The sequence below is a fragment of the Xenopus laevis genome, chromosome 3L, assembly GCF_017654675.1.
Source record: "Xenopus laevis strain J_2021 chromosome 3L, Xenopus_laevis_v10.1, whole genome shotgun sequence".
Taxonomy (NCBI): domain Eukaryota; kingdom Metazoa; phylum Chordata; class Amphibia; order Anura; family Pipidae; genus Xenopus; species Xenopus laevis.
The window spans coordinates 51410849-51431770 of record NC_054375.1 but is presented as its reverse complement, the minus strand read 5'-3'; the positions used below and the strand labels follow the sequence as shown (position 1 = coordinate 51431770).

At 41.9% G+C, this 20922-nt stretch overlaps 1 protein-coding gene across 3 annotated transcripts in view; it reads right to left on the bottom strand.

Annotated features, from left to right (window-relative positions):
- The window catches only part of arhgef37.L (Rho guanine nucleotide exchange factor 37 L homeolog), a 49480-nt gene that overhangs the window by 22933 nt on the left and 5625 nt on the right, over positions 1–20922 (bottom strand). Inside the window, exons 1-6 of one of the 3 annotated variants that reach the window (XM_041586212.1) lie at positions 18929–19110; positions 7174–7440; positions 5509–5715; positions 3709–3901; positions 2292–2415; positions 1140–1284 (exon numbers count right to left, since the gene is read on the bottom strand). In XM_041586212.1, the coding sequence (XP_041442146.1) occupies positions 1140–1284; positions 2292–2415; positions 3709–3901; positions 5509–5715; positions 7174–7268 (764 nt within the window). In that variant the 5' untranslated portion in view covers positions 7269–7440; positions 18929–19110. Of the gene's footprint in view, positions 1–1139; positions 1285–2291; positions 2416–3708; positions 3902–5508; positions 5716–7173; positions 7441–7687; positions 7708–18928; positions 19111–20922 lie in introns of those variants that run through there. The other 2 variants (XM_018252188.2, XM_018252187.1) reach the window with 2 other exon arrangements.

Here is a 20922-nt window from a genome sequence, read left to right as displayed (position 1 = left end):
CCTTAAAGAACAGTAAGATAAGTAAAATAAAAAAAAAATTATATGTATATTAAAAAAAAAAAATATTCTCGGGTTGGTGCTGCTGAACTACTAGGAGCAGCACAGTAGCACACCAGTCCCACTCCCCAACACTGCTAGACTAATAGCACTTGGCTGTTAAAGTAGCAAAGTAAAACAACAAAAAAGAAAATAAAAGCAGTCCTTACAAGGACTATTGGGTTATTACAGCAGTCAGCAGATGAGATCAGAAGAGATCAGTGCCCACAGCAGGCAGCTACATACAGAGCACTGCAGTAGAAGGTAGATTACTAGCCAGCAAAGCTACCCTAAAATGTCCCTCAAATCCCTGCAGACTTCTGTCCCTCCAATACAGAGCAGTATCAAGTAGATTACTAGCCAGCAAACTTACTATCAACTGTCCCTCAAATCAGTGAAATCACTAGCAGCTCTCTCCCTACACTAGCTCTTCCAAGCACACACAGGCAGAATGAAAAAACGCTGCAGGGCTTCAGTTTATATATGGAAGGGGAGTGGTCCAGGGGGTGTGGGGGTGGTCCAGGAGGGAGAGCTTCCTGATTGGCTGCCATGTATCTGCTGGTCTGGGGTGAGAGGTCAAAAAAAAGCGTCAGGTAAGGCGAACCCAAAATGGCGAACGTCGCGCGACGTTCGCGAACTTGCGGCGGACGCGAACAGCCGATGTTCGCGCGAACAAGTTCGCCGGCGAACAGTCCGCGACATCCCTAGTCATGGACCCCATCTAAAAACAAAATGCTCTGTAAAGCCACACATTTATGGTTATTGCTACTTTTGCAACCCTTCCAGATACCTCAAATTGCAAGATAGAGAACTGCTGAATAAAAAGCTAAATAGCTCAAAATCCACAAATAATAATAATAAAAAAAAAATGAAATCCAATTGCAAATTGTCTCAGAATATCACTCTCTACATCATACTAAAAGTTAACTCAAAGGTGATCAACCCTTTTAAGAAAGGCCGGATTTAGTAAATACATATTTTCCAAGTGTTTGTTGCCCGTTTTCCCTCTGGTGATACTTTTGATCAGGGCTTTCTGTAAACCACCTTTGCAAACCACCCTATTGCTTATTGGGATTCAGATTTTACATTTCTATGTAACTCACAATCCAGAATGCAGGAGCTCTTTAATGTGCAGGTATATTTCACTCTCCTTGTATTGCTCCAGAAGAGAGAGGGATCGTTGATATTCCCAGCAGTATGTGCTGTATGTATTCTGCATGTCTGTGCTGAAATTCAGGAACAGTTCTCCTAAAAGCACATAAACACATCTTTTGGTCCGATTTTTTAGGGGTACGAGCAAAGAGCATATCAAGTAGGATATCATACTGTAAAATACAGAAAAATATGTTTTTATGCATACACACTCAATGGTGTAACCCATCAAATCTTCCAGAAGTTTACCTGCTTTACCAGTATATACTGAGATTGCTGAGTCCCACTGGGCTCTCTATACCACTGGGCTACCACTGCAACTTGCTTTATTTTACTGTGTCAATTCTAACTTCTGTTCAAGTATCAAGCCTACTATTTTCAGTTTTGCATTAAAGCTCAGGTACTGTACATTTCAATGATAACCTTACTAATCCCCACCAACTACTTGCTCCTTCTGAATCAACTGGTATCAATTCTGCTTTGAAAACCAACCCCTATGAATGCATTTCTCACAACCTGTTGTCTCTGTATGTCTGTATTTCATTCCATGTACACTAGCCTTAGGCTACTCTAATTTAGTGTATGTGCTCAGGTGGAAATCGGGTAAAAAACACCAGTGGTAGGAACTGCCATTTAACTCTAAAGGAGGCAGAGAAACTAAAATTGACCTTGTATTTTCGTTGGCTTTTAGTAATGCTCCGTGGAGCACACAATGACTACAATTAGGTTTAAAATGTGATATTCAAGGTGTCCCAAGTAATTTTGCCACCACTTAAAAGTAACTTGTGAGATTATGTCATAGTGCTTATTTAGTTTTTAAAAATGAGATCTGGGGTAGCAAAAAGGACAAGAATTCAGCTTTAGAAAAAAAGCAGTTCCTTCCACTTTTAGCAATAGAAAGGGGCAGAAGTCTTGAAAGCATATAATGATTTCTACACTTCTTTATAAAATTACTTTTGGGAGAAGTTCATGAACATGATTTACCTAGGACTCCATAATGGCGGAACTCAGCAGACCTGATGGCAAATGCAATGTAATAAAAAGATATTTTTTTTTTCATGATCAGAATTGAAAAACAAACAACATTGCCCTGTAATACGTACCAATTTGCTTCAGATGGTACTGCCCATTGCACTCCATATTTTTTAAGTCTGCCAGGAACAATTTAGCCACCTGAAGAATCTCATCCACGTTGCAAAAAAGAGTCCTCACGTCAACTCCATTTATCTGGAATGCAGCACAATAGTCACAGTTCACTAGACTGGATGTCATTGTAATGTCTTTGATTAATCCATTGCTGAAATATCATTAAGATCTCAAGGGACATTTCTGAAGGTGAAGCAGCAACAAAAAACATATTACTGATTACTATCTCTTTCTGCTTCCTTAGTGAGATAATTGCCAATATCTCTGCTCCGGCAGAGAAAGACATTTCATTATATACTTCCATTAGCTTGCTATAAGAATCACACATTGTAGACACCATTGCTGTTAAAACGAAATCATCCAATGCACAGGTACCTAAACTGTTTGGTACACACTCATAGGGAACCAGAGGGAGTGGATGAGAGTTCCAGGGAGTGTCAGTGATTGCTAATTTGTCATTGCACATTGATTGGAAATTATTTTACTCTTTAAAGGGATCCTGTCATCGGAAAACATGTTTTTTTTCAAAACGCATCAGTTAATAGTGCTGCTACAGCAGAATTCTGCACTGAAATCCATTTCTCAAAAGAGCAAACAGATTTTTTTATATTCAATTTTGAAATCTGACATGGGGCTAGACATTTTGTCAATTTCCCAGCTGCCCCTGGTCATGTGACTTGTGCCTGCACTTTAGGAGAGAAATGCTTTCTGGCAGGCTGCTGTTTTTCCTTCTCAATGTAACTGAATGTGTCTCAGTGAGACATGGGTTTTTACTATTGAGTGTTGTTCTTAGATCTACCAGGCAGCTGTTATCTTGTGTTAGGGAGCTGTTATCTGGTTAACTTCCCATTGTTCTTTTGTTTGGCTGCTGGGGGGAAAAGGGAGAGGTGATATCACTCCAACTTGCAGTACAGCAGTAAAGAGTGATTGAAGTTTATCAGAGCACAAGTCACATGACTTGGGGCAGCTGGGAAATTGACAAAATGTCTAACCCCATGTCAGATTTCGAAATTGAATATAAAAAAATCTGTTTGCTCTTTTGAGAAATGGATTTCAGTGCAGAATTCTGCTGGAGCAGCACTATTAACTGATTAATTTTGAAAAAAAATGTTTTTCCCATGACAGTATCCTTTTAAGCAACTGTGACTTTGTTATGATCCAGTGTTGCACCAAAAAGGGACATGGAGTAAAGTAACTGCCCTGTGTAAAAACAGATTAATCAACTATCTACATTTCCTTGCAGTAAGGGTCGAGGCATTTATGAGCCCATCACAATTTTTTTCAGCATGCCCTTTCCACAACACTGGGAACACAGTTAAAGACTGAACAACTATAATACAGTATAGTCTGCGCACATCTATTTCGTTTACTCACCTTCTCAAGTTTTGGCCGAATGGTAGAAGTTAAATAGTTTAACTGTTCAACATAGTGTTCCTCAGATTGTATAAGTTCATCCACTTCAGGCAGCATGGTTGTGCCTAGGCCCTCGGCATCATCATAAATGATATTGGAATCCTCAGATGCAATAAGTGCTATATTTGCAGTGTTGTTTCCTTTGGGGAATGAGCTATTGATAAAATAACAGAAAGAAATAGACAGAAGTAAGAAAATTCCTTGTAATTGTCTACAAAGTAGGACTGTTTTATGTAGTATAATACAGGTATGGGACCTGGTATCCAGAATGCTCTGGACTTGGGGGTTTCTGGATAATGTATCTTTCTGTAATTTGGATCCTCATACCTTAAGTCTACTAGAAAACCATGTAAACATTAAAAAGACCCAGTAGGCTGGTTTTGCTCCCAATACGGCTTAATTATATCTTAGTTTGGACAAAGTACAAGGAACTGTTTTATTATTACAGAGGAAAAATAAATCATCTTTAAAAATGTGAATACTTTGATTAAAACGGAGTCTATGGGAGATGGCATTCCCGTAATTCCAAGATTTCTGGATCACAGGTTTCCAGATTACAGATCCCATACCTGCAAATACACATTAAAGGGCTGTGCCACACACACCGCATTTTGATCACAGCAGGGATTTGCATCTTGAACAGGAGTCACCACAAGTCTATGTACACAGGTTACTGGAAAAGAGAGCTGGCAGCTTTTCAAGCAATACTAAAAAGAAATAGGCAACTTATTGGTGAATGATGTGCAAATCCTTTTTTTCTTTTTTAGAAGCAAAACTTTTTTGAATATTCTTGTAATAATTCACATCTTTCAGTGAATTAACGTTACATTAAGCAAAAGACAGTTTTGGATCTATTATTTAAGTACTTATTGTTCACATTCTGTTAAAGTAAAAAGTGCCCATATAAACTACACAGTGTCCTTTACATTTGCTCCGTTTGTATGAGTTTGGCCACACCCCAGTCCTACCAATATACTTCAGTTATGCCATGCTATGCCAACAATCTATCCCTAAATCTGACTTTTTTCCAATAAACCAAGACGCTTTTTGCATGCACAAATAACGACTGTCCATTGATACACAGAACAGTTGAGAGGTAGGTGAACAAATAAATGACAATTTTAATAGAAACAAATCAAAAGTTTTAACAAGGAACTGGTCATTTGTTGCTATAATATGGCATAACAAGTTACATTATGCAAATAGTGAAATAGCGAACTCTGAGAAATGTACTCAAACCCATTAAAGGAAAAGGAAAGTATTTTTGTACTTGGGATGCCAAATGTTAGGCACCCCCAAGTGATTGTATTTAGTTACCTTAAATAATGGTCCAAATAGCCAGTTTATGAGAAGGAATTATTATGTAATAATATAAGAGAACCATGAATATCCTGCAAATTATATACCTATAAAAGGTGCTTGGTGATGTCATCAGTTATAGTCATTGCTTCGTTTTGTAAATTCTGTCACATTACATAACTATGTATTATAATAATAAATAATATACCCCCTTTTGTAAAATATGAGGATATTAGAAGTCCTTGACCTCTATAAAAGCACCTAGCCTTGGTGACTTATAATACCCTTCTATTTGACAATAGGAGTACATTATTCAAAATTTTATACACACAAGGGTAGCACCTTCCGTTGGATGTAATATAAATACAACCAAAAAACAAGGGTCATACTTTCTCTTCTTTTGGTTTTTGATTATTCACAATTTATCTTATCCAAATGGTGTGATAGTTTTGGTTTACTTGCATTGGGTATTTGTAATCTGGTGGTGGGGTTTCTTCGTCTCTCAGTGAATCTGGATCCTCATAGATTCCATCAGTACAGTCAGTCATGGCATAGAATGGGAGTGTTTCATAAATGTGTTCCGCATCATCTTGTATATGGCTGTGAGAACTCTCTTGGGTGGACGTTAGATTAATATTTGTGGTGGAATTTTCATTCTGAGTTGAAGACCTGTAAACATATGAAAAGTATTTGATGCACTGTAGAGCATCAGGAGTACAGGTTGTTGGAAAATACATGTTTGTTAGATGAAAATGATTTAACCTGTGTAATTAGCAGTTATCAAATGAACAAATGACAAGTGTTGGATAGTCAAATGTAGTATATAGTAAATTACCACTTCAAACTGCTTGCAAACGTTTGAAATCATGCTGAGGACACTAAACACTTGCAAAACAAAAATGCAAACCACTGGGCCACGGTACTACTAATGTCACTAATTCTGAGGGGGGTCCATTTGGGAAGTGTTTGTTACTTTTTAAAGGGGTGGTTCACCTTTAAGTCAACTTTTAGTATAGGATGGCTAAGTCTAAGCACCTTTTTATTGGCCTTCATTTTTTCTCATTTTTCTCATTTTTAATTATTTGCCTTCTTGTTCTGACTCTATCCAACTGACACATGGGGGGCAGTGACCCCATCTAAAAAAAACAAAAGCTCTATAATAGCTTATAGAGCATTTGCATATTGCTTCTGTGTCATTTCTTCTCTCCTAAGCATATCCCAGTTTTTTTACTCAAATCGATGCATGGCTGCTAGGGTAACTTGGGCAATAGCAACCAGATTGCTAAAATTGCAAAGCGGAGAGCTGCTGAATATAAAATCTAAATAACTCAAACAACAATTCAACTCTAAACAACTCAAACACAAATAATAAAAAAATGAAAGCCAATAAAAGATTTAATCAGAATATCACTCTCAGTCTATGCCATACCAAAAAAAATGACAATGAATGGCAAGGAGCAGAAAACAAGAACATGTCTTTAGATAAGTGCAGTATTCCCTGTCAAGGCCAAAAAAAATTCACTTTAATGGAAACCAACTGCTTTCTGTATTTATGGTTTATTTTCACACCATTCTCTTGTTAATGACACGCTTTTGAGGGTTTATTGTTGCTATAAGCACCAGCCTCCCACATTTATTCACATGTGTGCTTGTAAGTTTTCTCATATACATTCGGTGCTGTTGAAATATATTTTATGGCACCATATTTTCAAGTAATGTCAAATTATTTACCATTTCTAGCTGACCATTGCTACAATGTGTGTTTATATTACTGCACTGTGATTATATTCTTCTGAAGCCCTAGTTCTGTGTGCAGATGCTTATGTAATTATACTACTCTGCAGTTTATCGTGTTTGCACCCTGTTGGGAGGGATATGAAGGGAGGTATTGTACCACACAGTAAAATCTATTGTGTTATTATGAGTTTAGTACTATTTGATTTTTGCTGTTGTGATTTCCTTTCAAAAGCTGAAAGCGGATCCCAGAAGGAGAAACACAGAAGGAGGCGCTTTTGGTTTCAGGACTCATTAATGGTCAGCACAATGGCTCCACTAATCTTCTTTGTACTGTACAGCTCTTATGAAACCCTAAAAGCAAAGGGTATCCATGTTGTTGATATGACTTACCCAGCTGGTAAGTTGCCCAACGATGGATGCAAATTCTCATTAGCTCCATTATGAAGAACTGAATTTTTACAGAATGTCCTGCTATCCATTCTCATGTGAGACTCCTCCGCCTTCCCAGCATGACTTCCCTGATGTGCGACATCAATGTAGAAGTTACTTAAAGATAATTGTTTTTGCAGCCTGAGGATGCTGGGCTTTACATTAGATGTCGCAGGGTTTGTAGAAGGGTGCAGATCTTTTGTGGAGGAGGTTTCTTTACCAAAAGGCCTGTAAATCCATGAAAGAAAAAAAGCAGAGAGATAAATAAACATGTTACAGTGCCACAGAACTAAAATTCTATTGTGATGAGTATGTTATAGACCTTGGTCTGAAATGATTGATTGTTAACTATGTGAATTTCAGTGAATTTTATGTGAACTTGTTGAGGTAAAGTCCATACATTCAGAATGGCACAGCACCTGCTATAATTCAAATCATCCATTAATCACATTAAAAGTTAGAAATGTATACTCACATAACGCTGAATATACTAACCAGGTAACTAATGGTCAGTGCACCACCGGTACTGATTTGTTGGGTATATGTTTCTCATTGGTCATTGAAGACAGATAGTGGTGGAACTTTTTTCACTTACAAACAGTAGTAACAGGCTGTATTTAGGTCCGATGCTCAGAAGTGGGCCAAGCTAGCCAGGCCCCCTCCCTCACATGAGTAATGATGGGCCAAATTTTTTCACCAGGCGCAAATTTGTGGCTAATTCCCGGGATTCGCCGTCGGCAAATAAATTTGCGAAACCGCCGTGAAAACTCTCAGTTTCGTGAATTTTTCGGCTGAGCGAAATACACCAAATTTGGCCATCTCTATACATGAGCTAACAAACAAATGACATCATGGAGAAAGATCACACAGAGTGGCAAGGGGGGGACAGGAGACCAGACTAGGGGTAGGCCTAATAACCCCACCATTGCACCCTAGTCACATGCCTCTTCTATCTACCCTTAGTTCCGGGTGCCTATAAGGGACCTGCATATCAAAAGTACAAAGAGCAAGAAGCCACCTCTTCAGACCTCTTCAGACTTGAGGAACAGAATGTATCAACTAAATGTATCAATTTAGAACAGTTAAAGAGTCGTCAACCCCCCTCCATGCTGCTTTAGAAGGTGAAAAATTAAACGTTACACTTAGAAAAACAGTCACAAATAGAAAATAGAAAATAATTGGGAAAAAGTCTTTATTTCTGGTGATCTAACTGAAACCAACTGAATTGAAAAAAGTGAACAACCCCATTAATTGAATACAACAGATGGAGGACAGCCCACAACAATTGTAATTGTGCTTAGGAAACTATGCAGATAACGCTCTCTGTTGAGCAAGGTCTCCCTTTTACCTACCCTTTGTAATATTTCCATAGCATAAATACTAGTATCAAGTGTTCTGGTAAGTAAAACCAGGAAATGAAAACTTTGTGTTGAACTTCATTTACATATAACATTGACTTAATTTCCAGAAAGCATATTTTTAAGTTCTATTGAACAAAAGGGTTGGGCTTTGTTTATAAGGTAGATAATAGATGGCTGATCACACCTAACCTAAAAACACACGGCAGTTAAAACTAGGAGTAGAAAGCATTTTTAAATGGGCATTATTTTCCCTTTAAGTGAGTGCAAGAATGTTATTTTGATGCGTCTGATAGCTGGTACTGTAGTAGGGGAGTTTTCTGTGCGAAACAATTGGATATATTGATATCTTCCTTTTCTGTTGAGCTCCAGCTGCAATTCTGCCTTCTCACCCACAAATGAAGGAGCTTGTGACTTTTAGGCAGCGCACCACAACAGCCAAACAAGGGACGATTGTTTGACTGCACAGAAGAAATAAATAGGATGAGTCTGATGCTCTCCGTTTATATCTAGAGTGTATGCTAATGAATATGCCTGAGCACAACAAAGACACATTGTTACTATCTGTTTATATATTTGGCTTCAATTTTACTTATCTATACTAATCACTAAAATATCTTGAGATGCACGGTTAACAAGGAGCATAAAAAATCTAGGTTTTTCTTACGTCTTTAAAAGTTTTATTAAAGTAAGTAATAACTGGCACTGTCTGACCTGGGTCTAGTAAACATAGTGTAATGGAATCTACCTCAGGTCGTCAAGATGGCGTCCAAGATGGCGTCCAAGATGGCGACCACCTGCCTCACCATATGGCTCCTGCTGGGCACAGCTCTATGACCTCACCTTCTTCCCACTCCCGGATTGGTCGTCGGCGACGGAACGGACGCCGGCGTCAGAATCGGGCGCCGGCGTCAAGACGTCAGCGTGAGGACGCTGGCGTCTGCGTCTGACGCAAGCGCGTCAAAATTTGGCGCCAACCCAGAGACTATTTAAACCTACTTCCCCTTCCAGTCCTTGCCCAACTATAGGTTCCTGCTACAGAGTTCCTGGGTGTGATTATCTATATTTGATTCTTGTGTACCGATTCCTGCCTGTTCTTCGATTCTGCTTGTCTTCTGCCTGGTCTGACCTATTTGCCTGTATTTTGACGATTCTTTGGATAAACCCTCTTGTACCTCGAACCTGGTCTGGTCTCCTCTTTGGTCTACACTATTACTGTGCCTTCGGGCCCGTTACAGTATAGTTGGGCCATGGACCCTTCGGAGGAGACTCCAGCTCCACCTGATGTCGGTGGCGCTATCCGCGGTCTGGCTTCCCGCATGCAGTCATACGAAGCCCAGCAGTCACACTTCGCTCAGGCTCTTGAAGCTATCCTGGACAAACTGTCGGCATTGTCACATGTGGCCCCGGTCCCTGTGGCCGTTCCTGCAAGCCCACTTCAGCCTTCGGAACCTCGCATTCCTGCGCCTCCCCTCTTCAGCGGCGATCCTGATGCATGCAGAGGTTTCATCAACCAGTGCGAGATCCAGTTCGCCCTGCTGCCAGGTCAGTTTGTATCCGAACGAGCTAAAGTGGGGTACATGATTACTCGCCTGCAGGGGAAGGCTTTGGAGTGGGCATCACCTCTGTGGGAGAAGGGGGACCCTTTGATTGACAACGCCAGTGCCTTCATCCGTGAACTTCGGGTCGTCTTTGATGCCCCTGGTCGAGCTATGGCATCCTCTGCTCGTCTGTTCCAGATCCAGCAAGGCACTCGCTCTGTTCCAGAGTACGCTATTGAGTTCCGCACCCTAGTTGCGGAGACCACCTGGAACAATGATGGGTACCATGCCGCCTTCTACAACGGCCTAGCCATGCGGATCAAAAACGACTTGGTCTCCCGGGAAATTCCTTCTCGGTGGGAGGATCTGGTGGTGTTGGCTATAAAGGTTTACACCCGGCAGAGGGAATTTCAACTCGAGCTCGACAGAGAGCGTTCGAAGAAGTATCCCCGGTTCCAATCCACCCTGGCTCCTCGCTTCCAGAGACCCCTACTCTTCAATCCGGCTTCTGCTTTTTCCTCTCCTACTCCTGCGGTTTCTGCTTCCTCTGCTCCATCTACTGAGGAACCCATGCAGATCGGACGGGCTCGTCTTTCCGAACAGGAGAAGCTACGGAGAAGGGCTGCCGGCCTATGCCTGTATTGTGGGGGCAAATCGCACTTCGCCCATGAGTGTCCTGTGAAGCCGGGAAACGCCAGCACCTAGGTAGGTTTGGGGAGACCTATCTGGGTGGTGTTTGTCATTCTCCCCAACCCTCTACTCAACGCTTCCTTCTTCCAGCACAGATCCAATTCGGTTCCCAGAAGATCCCAGTGCAAGCTTTCCTGGACTCTGGTGCTGCCGGAAATTTCATGGACAGAGTTTTTGCTGCTCGTCATGCGGTTCCCCTACAACCCTTGGCCTCTCCTCTGCGGGTGTTGGCTATTGATGACCGCCCTCTGTCTTCGGCCATTATTTCTCAAACCACCGCTGAACTTTCTCTTAGAGTGGGCACCATGCATCTGGAGAGATTGGCCTTCCTACTCATCGATTGCCCTTCAACTCCACTCGTTTTGGGACTTCCCTGGTTGTGCACCCATAATCCAGTCATTGACTGGTCCTCCTCTCAAGTCTCCCGCTGGAGCCCCTATTGCCAACGGAACTGTTTGCCTGCTGTACCCCTTATCAAGGTTTCTTCTGTTTCTTCCAAGTTGTCCCTTCCATTCGTCTATCAAGATTTTGCTGATGTCTTCAATAAGGGCTCTGCAGAGACCCTTCCTCCTCATCGACCCTATGACTGTCCGGTCGAACTTCTTCCTGGTTCCATGCCTCCCCGGGGTCGCACCTATCCTCTTTCCCCCTCTGAGACGGCTGCCATGAAGACCTACATTCAGGAAAATCTCCAAAGAGGCTTCATCCGCCCTTCTTCTTCCCCTGCTGGTGCTGGATTTTTCTTTGTCGAAAAGAAGGACGGAGGTCTGCGACCATGCATCGACTATAGGGGGTTAAACAAAATCACCATTAAAAACCGTTACCCTCTCCCCCTAATATCCGAACTCTTCGATCAGTTAAGAGGGGCCAAGATCTTCACTAAGCTGGATCTTCGGGGTGCCTATAACCTCATTAGAGTTCGTGAAGGGGACGAATGGAAGACCGCCTTCAATACCCGAGACGGGCATTATGAATATCTAGTCATGCCGTTTGGACTATGTAATGCCCCCACGGTCTTCCAGGAGTTTGTAAATGATATATTCAGAGACCTGTTGGGGCAAAGTGTCGTCGTCTATCTGGATGACATTCTTATCTTTTCCAAAAATCTCCTCGAGCATCGCTCCCAAGTGAAGGAAGTTCTTCTTCGCCTAAGAAAGAATAATCTCTTCGCTAAATTGGAAAAGTGTTCGTTTGAAGTGTCTTCCATCCCTTTTCTTGGGTACATCATCTCCCAGCAGGGTTTCAAGATGGATCCAGCCAAGGTTTCAGCAATTCTTGATTGGCCCCTCCCCACAAGTGTCAAGGCTATCCAAAGGTTTATTGGCTTTGCCAACTATTACAGACAATTTATTAAAGGTTTCTCTTCCAAGATCTCTCCTATCCTGGCCCTTATCCGCAAAGGGGGTAAACCACAGCACTGGCCTCCTCTAGCCTTGGAAGCCTTTGAAGCCTTGAAAACTGCCTTTTCTTCTGCACCTATTCTCAGACACCCCGAACTTCTTCTTCCCTTCTTCCTCGAAGTCGATGCCTCAGATGTGGGAGTTGGAGCTGTCTTGTCACAGAGATCATCCTTGGATGGGAAGCTACATCCCTGTGCATTCTTTTCTAAGAAATTTTCCTCCTCCGAGCAGAACTACGATGTGGGGAATCGTGAGTTATTGGCAGTGAAACTCGCCCTGGAAGAGTGGAGACATTTATTGGAGGGATCCTCCATTCCCGTGACCATCTTTACAGACCATAAGAACCTTGAATTTATCCAGTCCCTCAAACGTTTGAATCCTCGACAAGCCAGATGGTCACTGTTCTTCTCCCGTTTTAACTTCGTCATCACCTTTCGTCCTGGCTCTAGAAATAGAAAGGCTGATGTTTTGTCAAGAAGTTTTGTTCCTGAAATTCCCTGCTCCGAAGATCCTGAACCCATTGTGCCTTCCTCCAAGATCGTCGCTGCCCTATTTCCCTCCTTGGCTTCGCAAATCCTTTCCGCTCAAGCTTCTGATCCTGACAATATTCCTCTAGGGGTTGCCTTTGTCCCTCCTGATTGTCGCCAGTCTATCCTATCCCAGGCTCACAGTTCCAAACAGGCCGGTCATCCCGGAGTGGAGAAGACTACCGAACTCCTTTCTCGCCTGGTGTGGTGGCCATCCATGAGAAAGGATGTTAAAGATTTTGTTTCTTCTTGTACCATCTGTGCCATTTCCAAGTCTGGACATTCTCCTCCCAAAGGACTCCTTCTTCCATTACCCATTCCATCTCGTCCTTGGACTCATCTTGCCATGGATTTTATTGTGGATCTGCCTGTCTCCTCCGGTCACACTGTCATCTGGGTTGTCGTTGACAGGTTCAGCAAAATGGCTCATTTCATTCCCCTCCACAAACTTCCCTCTGCTCCTGAACTTTCCAAGCTTTTCATCCAACATATTTTTCGTCTCCATGGGTTTCCTGCCGAGATCGTCTCTGACCGTGGCTCACAATTCGTGTCTAGATTCTGGAGATCCTTGTGCAAAGCTCTCAACATTTCTTTGCAATTTTCTTCTGCCTATCACCCACAGTCCAATGGAGCTGCTGAGAGAGTAAACCAGGCTTTGGAACAGTTTCTTCGCTGCCATGTTTCCCTGTGCCAAGACGACTGGTCGGATCTCCTTCCCTGGGCTGAGTTCGCCCATAACAATGCTTTGCATTCTTCCTCGCATCAGTCCCCTTTCTTCTGTGTCTACGGTCAGAATCCTTTGGCGTTCCCTCAGGATCTTCTCCTCACTAATGTTCCTGCTGCCAACGATCAGGCTGCCCACATGATGGCTATTTGGGCTGCTGTTGCCTCTAATCTGCAGAAGAGCTCCCTGGTCCAGAAGAGGTTTGCCGACAAGAAGAGGGTTTCCGCTCCACCCTATGCTCCTAGTGACAAAGTTTGGCTTTCCACCCGTAACATCCGCCTGAAGATTCCTACCCCAAAGCTTGGTCCCAGATTCATCGGTCCCTTTCCTGTCATTGAAATCATCAATCCGGTGGCGGTTCGTCTTCAACTCCCTCCAGAGATGCGGATCCCGAATGCCTTCCATGTCTCTCTCCTTAAGCCTGCTGTGTCCTTTTCTTCTTCTTCTTCTTCCCCAACTCCAGTCCTGGTCGACGATCACCAGGAATTCGAGGTGAAGAGGATCTTGGACTCTCGTTTTTCCAGGGGCACTCTTCAATATCTCATCGAGTGGAAGGGATTCGGTCCCGAGGAGTGCTCCTGGGTCAGGAGCTCAGATGTCCATGCGCCCATCTTGGTTCGTAGATTCCATAAACTATTCCCTCTCTCCCCTAGACTCGGTGGTCCTGAGGCCCCCCCTAAGGAGGGGGGTACTGTAATGGAATCTACCTCAGGTCGTCAAGATGGCGTCCAAGATGGCGTCCAAGATGGCGACCACCTGCCTCACCATATGGCTCCTGCTGGGCACAGCTCTATGACCTCACCTTCTTCCCACTCCCGGATTGGTCGTCGGCGACGGAACGGACGCCGGCGTCAGAATCGGGCGCCGGCGTCAAGACGTCAGCGTGAGGACGCTGGCGTCTGCGTCTGACGCAAGCGCGTCAAAATTTGGCGCCAACCCAGAGACTATTTAAACCTACTTCCCCTTCCAGTCCTTGCCCAACTATAGGTTCCTGCTACAGAGTTCCTGGGTGTGATTATCTATATTTGATTCTTGTGTACCGATTCCTGCCTGTTCTTCGATTCTGCTTGTCTTCTGCCTGGTCTGACCTATTTGCCTGTATTTTGACGATTCTTTGGATAAACCCTCTTGTACCTCGAACCTGGTCTGGTCTCCTCTTTGGTCTACACTATTACTGTGCCTTCGGGCCCGTTACACATAGCAACCCATCAGAATATATAAATATTGGTTTTCACTTTGATGGCAAATATCTGGTTGGTAACTGTGGGTTACTAGACCTGAAGCAATATCTGACGCTATCTTGGTTCTATAGATTTTATGGTGCAACCTAGAAGCTTCAGTGCATCAGTAGCCCCACTAGTGCATCAGTAGCCCAACTAGTATGTGCAGGTATGTGGAAAGGTTGCAGTGCAAGGGGAAAAACCCAGTCCACAGATTATTCATAGGAAATGGTGAGAGCCCTTTAGAGGAAGGAAGAGATGCACCAGGGAAAATTATATTAGGCAGAAAGGGAAGGTTCTTGCATGAAGGGACAGCAGATCCATTATACCAATGGTATGAACTGCTGTTATCTCAAATCAGGTGTTTGCCTCCTCGCATTCTTTACTTTAACAGTATGTCCCTACAATAAACTAAGAAATGCCATTCTGCAAGAAATTCCAGCTACAGTTCCAGAGATAAACAAAGCATAATGAAAGTGCCATTCACATTTTACAATACTCAAGCAGGACTGGTGCCTTCCTATAATCTCCTATAATTTACTAAAAGCCAAAACAGGAAAATATTTTTTATTACTGCCTCTTAAAGGTAATCCAGTAACCCCTATTAAACAATTAGGCAGCCATGGTCAAACTGGGCCGTCAGGACAACGGGAAAAAACCCGGTGGGCCCTGACTTTCATGGGCCCTGCTGACCCAGATCTGATCCCCATCTGCCATTGCTCCCTACTGCCCTCCCCCAATTGCGACAAGTATGTATAAGGTGTGAGTGGGAAAAAAGGCCTGTAGGCCAAGTTGGACTGGGCTAGAGGGACACCAGGAAAAAACCCAATGGGCCCTGGCTCTCATGGGCTCTGGCAACCCAGACCTGATCCCCACTTGGCTTCTGCAGCGCTCTCCGCTAAACTCCCCCCCCCCCCAAATCATGGCAAAAGTTAAGTATAAGGTGTGTGCAGGGGGAAGGGGCTGGCGTTGGGTGAGAATTTTGCGGGGGCCTAGAGGGCTGTGGGGGCCCTTGGGTTAGCAGCCTGTAGGCAGCTATTTGACATTTTAGTTGCCCAGCTTGCATTATTCTGTTCCAACCTAATTTCTGACTGGCTGCTATTGGTTACTGCATTGGGATACATTAAATAATAGTAAAAGTGCTAAATAATACAAAAAAATATGTGATTTAAAAACTTGACCCAGGGAGAAAGAGTCAATTTTCTGTATATAATAATGGTGTCCATGTACCACATGGAATTCCTTTGACTGTATTGTATAGTGAGTATTCACATTTAGTGACTTGTTTTACAAATGGATATGATATTAAACTATTAGATCATGTGTCAGGATTCAAAAACAGGCTCAGTGCAGTGAATTGAAGCAAGATACTCTGTGATATGGCGATTCTAATCCACATATACCACTGAAGAGAAGCACATGTACCAACAGGGTGCACAACTATTTCAATTGTTTGTGTTGGAAATTGTTGGTGTTTTATTTTGAAAATAAATGAATTGGGGGGCACCTTTTCTTCCAACAGTAAATTAAGAAAAAAATACTTTTTTTACCAATAATGACAATATAAAGGAACAATAAATCCAAGTACCTCTTATTTGGTTTTATAGTTCATTATTTCAGAAAGGAATCTCTAGGGTGAGGACAAACTTTTATAGATAAGAGTATATCATTCTACATGTTCCTTGTTGGCATTAACAAATGTAATTACAAATCCTCCTTAATTGCAATGTACAGACAGAAAATGTGAAATAGGAAACTGCCTTGTTAAGCTGTTATTATAATCCTTATACCTTGGCTGCCACATATAACATGAATATTCATTGTATCTGTGGGTGACTTGTACCACTGTCTTCCTACGGTGCATCTGCAGCATTATTCTTCTCAAATAAGATATGTCTAATAATGATACATTGTGCCCATGGAAGTTCATTAAACAAGACAGGGTTTGTGTCTTCTGTTTCTTCTCTACCACTGGGTCAAAGCAGACGTCTAGGCATTAGGAACAAGCAGAAAAATATGTTGCCCAGTGTCACCCAATCTGATAGCCCTGTTTTGGTGAAGAGAAGTGGTAAAACAAAGGACAACTTCAGGACATGGATTATGTCAGTCCAAATGGGCTCCAAATGATGTGTAGTTGTTAAAGCTAAATTAAGGACTGATGGCATTCCATTAAAAATAACTAAACATACCTAGTTATATAATAACTCAATAAGCAATACAATCATCATGCTCAAAGAAACAACAGGAGCCTGTGCAGAATTCAGGGGGATTGGGTATAATGGACAGGGTTGGTATAACTGGGCTCAGTCAGAGCTGTTACCTGAAATAGCCTGATTTTCAAGTTGGGGATGTTGGGAGGAAGTAGGAGTAGTTCCTCCAGGCAAGGCTCCATTCCCCACAATAACTTGCACACTGCGATAATTATTTATAGGCCTGTTAATCACCTGCAAGATGTTGTGGGAATGCATTGTTCCAATGGTACATGTTCTCAGAACCAGCAGTGCAGAGAATAACAACAAAACAGCAATTATAGGAATTACAAGAAAACAAAAAATGCTGAGATTTACATTTTCTCTCATACTGCAAAATATTATATTTGGGTTTAAAAGCCCTTTTTACAGCTCTGCTGTCAGCTAGTAAAATAAGTCATGTGACATGTTAATACATGTTAAATACATGTTAATAATAATAATAATAATAATAATTGCATCTTTATTTGCATCTAGCAACTAAAACCAACTTTTTTTTGACTATGCATAGGGGTGTTGTATGCATTTTCGTGTACAATAGCTAGCTGCAACATTCAACTCAACACATTCAACATGCAACTCTTCTGCTTACTGCCCCACCTAGTGCAGCCCTACAGAAATGGAGTAATATTGGAAAACCAGAGACACACATGATTTCGCTCATAGCAGAGGGTGCCAGACATAAAGAAAAGCCTGGGAAGGAGGGGCAAAAAATCATTAAAGGGGTCCTTCACCCAAAAACTGTTTTGGGATAGAAGGTTTGCATCATGGAAAAAAAAATGTAATTCTGAGCAACTTTCCAATATACCTTCATGAAACATTCCAATGGTTTAAAAGTTATTAGTATGTGTGTGATAACTCTGGAACAACATTACAAAATGCCACTGCAACTTGTCTTTGTTAATTACTTGTGTTTATACTCTTGAAACAATGTAGCAGAGGCCAGTCTTCCTCCAGACCTGCTAATAACAATGTAGCAAAGGCCAGTCTTCCTCCAGACCTGCTAATAACAATGTAGCAAAGGCCAGTCTTCCTCCAGACCTGCTAATAACAATGTAGCAGAGGCCAGTCTTCCTCCAGACCTGCTAATAACAATGTAGCAGAGGCCAGTCTTCCTCCAGACCTGCTAATAACAATGTAGCAGAGGCCAGTCTTCCTCCAGACCTGCTAATAACAATGTAGCAAAGGCCAGTCTTCCTCCAGACCTGCTAATAACAATGTAGCAAAGGCCAGTCTTCCTCCAGACCTGCTAATAACAATGTAGCAAAGGCCAGTCTTCCTCCAGACCTGCTAATAACAATGTAGCAAAGGCCAGTCTTCCTCCAGACCTGCTAATAACAATGTAGCAGAGGCTGCTCCTCCTCCAGGCTTGTTAATCACCTGCCTTCTGCTAATTGTTTTAGGAGACGCGCAAACAGATCTGAATAACAATTACGTTTTCAAATAACTATAAGGCTACTGAAAAACATATCATGAATGTATATTAGAAAGTTGCTTTTCTTTCACTGTGCAAAAATAAAAAGGTAAATATGTGTTACGTGGTTGCAAAGCAAAGTTTCTGCATTGTGAGTAGCGAGCCATCAGATCTCCCACAGAAGCCCCAATGATTTTAGAGGATTTTCAGGCTACGCAGCACCAACTTCTCTGGCCATTCACTCCCAGATGACAATATAGCGTTAGGATTATTGCTGTGACGCCATATTAGAATACCAAATGATTTTAATCAGGAAATGATGACAGCTTAGTGCATGTAACCAAACATATGAGTTCCTTTTGTTCACACCTCCCCACAGTAACACAAGCCCTTTCTGATACCAACAACACAGTCAGTTTCCCATGAAGATGAATAGGCAGAAATAAGATCCTGAGTTCTGCTAAATCTGTTTACAATCTCCTGTGCCAGTGGCAGAAAACACCATCGCACTATAGTAGCAGGTGGCAGATATAAACATCACTGCTTTACATTCAGGTTATTATTTGGACGTGCCAGTTTGTTAGAGTCCTTACCTGTATGTGCCTGGGTTTCCTAATGGTGCCTGTTATGATTAATTTTTATTCACTTCAGCTGCCCTGGAAGGTTAATGATACACCCGATGACACAGCAACGCTCTGCAAGTGACAGCACTCCCTGCAAGCTGGAGCTGGGAGTGACACGGATTCTGTGGGACTGCCATTCCTACAATGAGGAGGGAGGGGTGGGAGCTACTATGCAACGTGAGATCTGCAATCAGAAGCCTGTTAACAGCAAAACTAGAATCCTGGCCTACTGGAAGAGAGAGGAGATATGGCAGCAAGAGAACTGGCACACACACACAAACATATATATATATATATATATATATATATATATATATATATATATATATATATATATATATATATATATATATATATATATATATATTATAAGCCTTACAAATTGACATTATAATCCCTTTATGAATTAAAACTATAGGATTTCAATTAAAAAACAAGTTTTGCATTACTGGCATGAACAAATGCTCAGAAAGGGCTGGATCTAGTTTTCAGTTGAGTGAATAAATCACATTTATATGAAACATAAAAGTAGTGTCGCTATTACTAACCAGTGGTGTAACTACAGAGAAAACAGACCCCGCAGCCGTGGGGGAAAGGGGGACTCATGGGTACAGGGGGGCCTGGTGGGTATACACGGTGCAGGATCCTGAGCAGGAGAGCTAAAGGTATATGCCAGGGGTGCCCAAAAGATAGATTGGTATCTACCAGTAGACCTTTAGCTGGTGATCAGTAGATTTCAAGACACTGTGTCACCAAACAGCTTGTCTGAATTTTTATTCAGATAATTATGTTAAGGTTACATAATAGTTAAATAGTTAGTGTTAAGTATAGCAATATAAATTCTCTCAAATCAATACAATATTAAGTAACATTTTCCACAGAACAGAATGATAATGCTTTTATGGATGTAGATTCTAATGGGACAGCATCCCTAAAAGTACACCTCGCATTAGTAAAGTATGGACACTCCTGGTATATGCAATGGGGGAATCTATGACTAAGTGCTTGTAACATGAAACACGTAAAGCTGGTCATAGATGCAAAGATCCGATCGGACTTCCCCATCTCCCGACCTGCCACTAACCATTCTGATCAAATAAAGTAGTAAAAGAACAGATCAGATGATGTTCTGCCCCTGACAGCAATCGTACGAAAGTTATGTCTGACAGTGACAGTCTCACACTGAAAATCGTACGATCGACAATACATGCAGAAATATTATCAGCAGCCGACAGAAATCTTTTAACCTGTCCGATCTACATGGGACGAAAAATGTCGGGACTCTCCACACACGGTCCGAAAATCGTACGAATGCTCGATTCGTACAATTGGATCTTTGCTTCTATGGCCAGCTTAAGGCTGTGGACACACATTTAATTTTTTGGTTTGTCCTGCTATGTGGTGAATGACTATGATACTTTTTGGAGACCCTTATTCAAGTTTATCACGGGGAAACATGGGTTACCCGTGATTATGTGCAGAGGGGGCCTCTGAAGTTACGCCCCTATTAATAAACAACACATTGGTTGGCTTTATGTCAATGATTGCTACAAAACTGTCATCCAAAATTTAAACATGATAGTATATACCAAAAGACCAATTTGCTTAGTTGAGGGGAAACCTATGCTCAATATAGTTATACAGGTATGGGACCTGTTATCCAGAATGATTGGAACCTGGGTTTTTTTTCCTGTAATTTGGATCTCTAAACATTGTTTACTAAAAAAAAAAAAAAATGTAAAAATTAAATAAACCCAATAGGACTGTTTGCCTCAATAAGGAGTAGTTAGATTGGGATCAATCTAAATTGGGATAATCTAAATTCCCAGTCATTCATTGAAAATGAAGTCTTACAAGAAATAATTCAGACCTTACTGCATAACAGGTTTCCAGATAATGGATTCCATACCTGTACACTGTATTTGTTTTGAGTTTTAGGCAAACAAATTGTACTTTAGGACTCA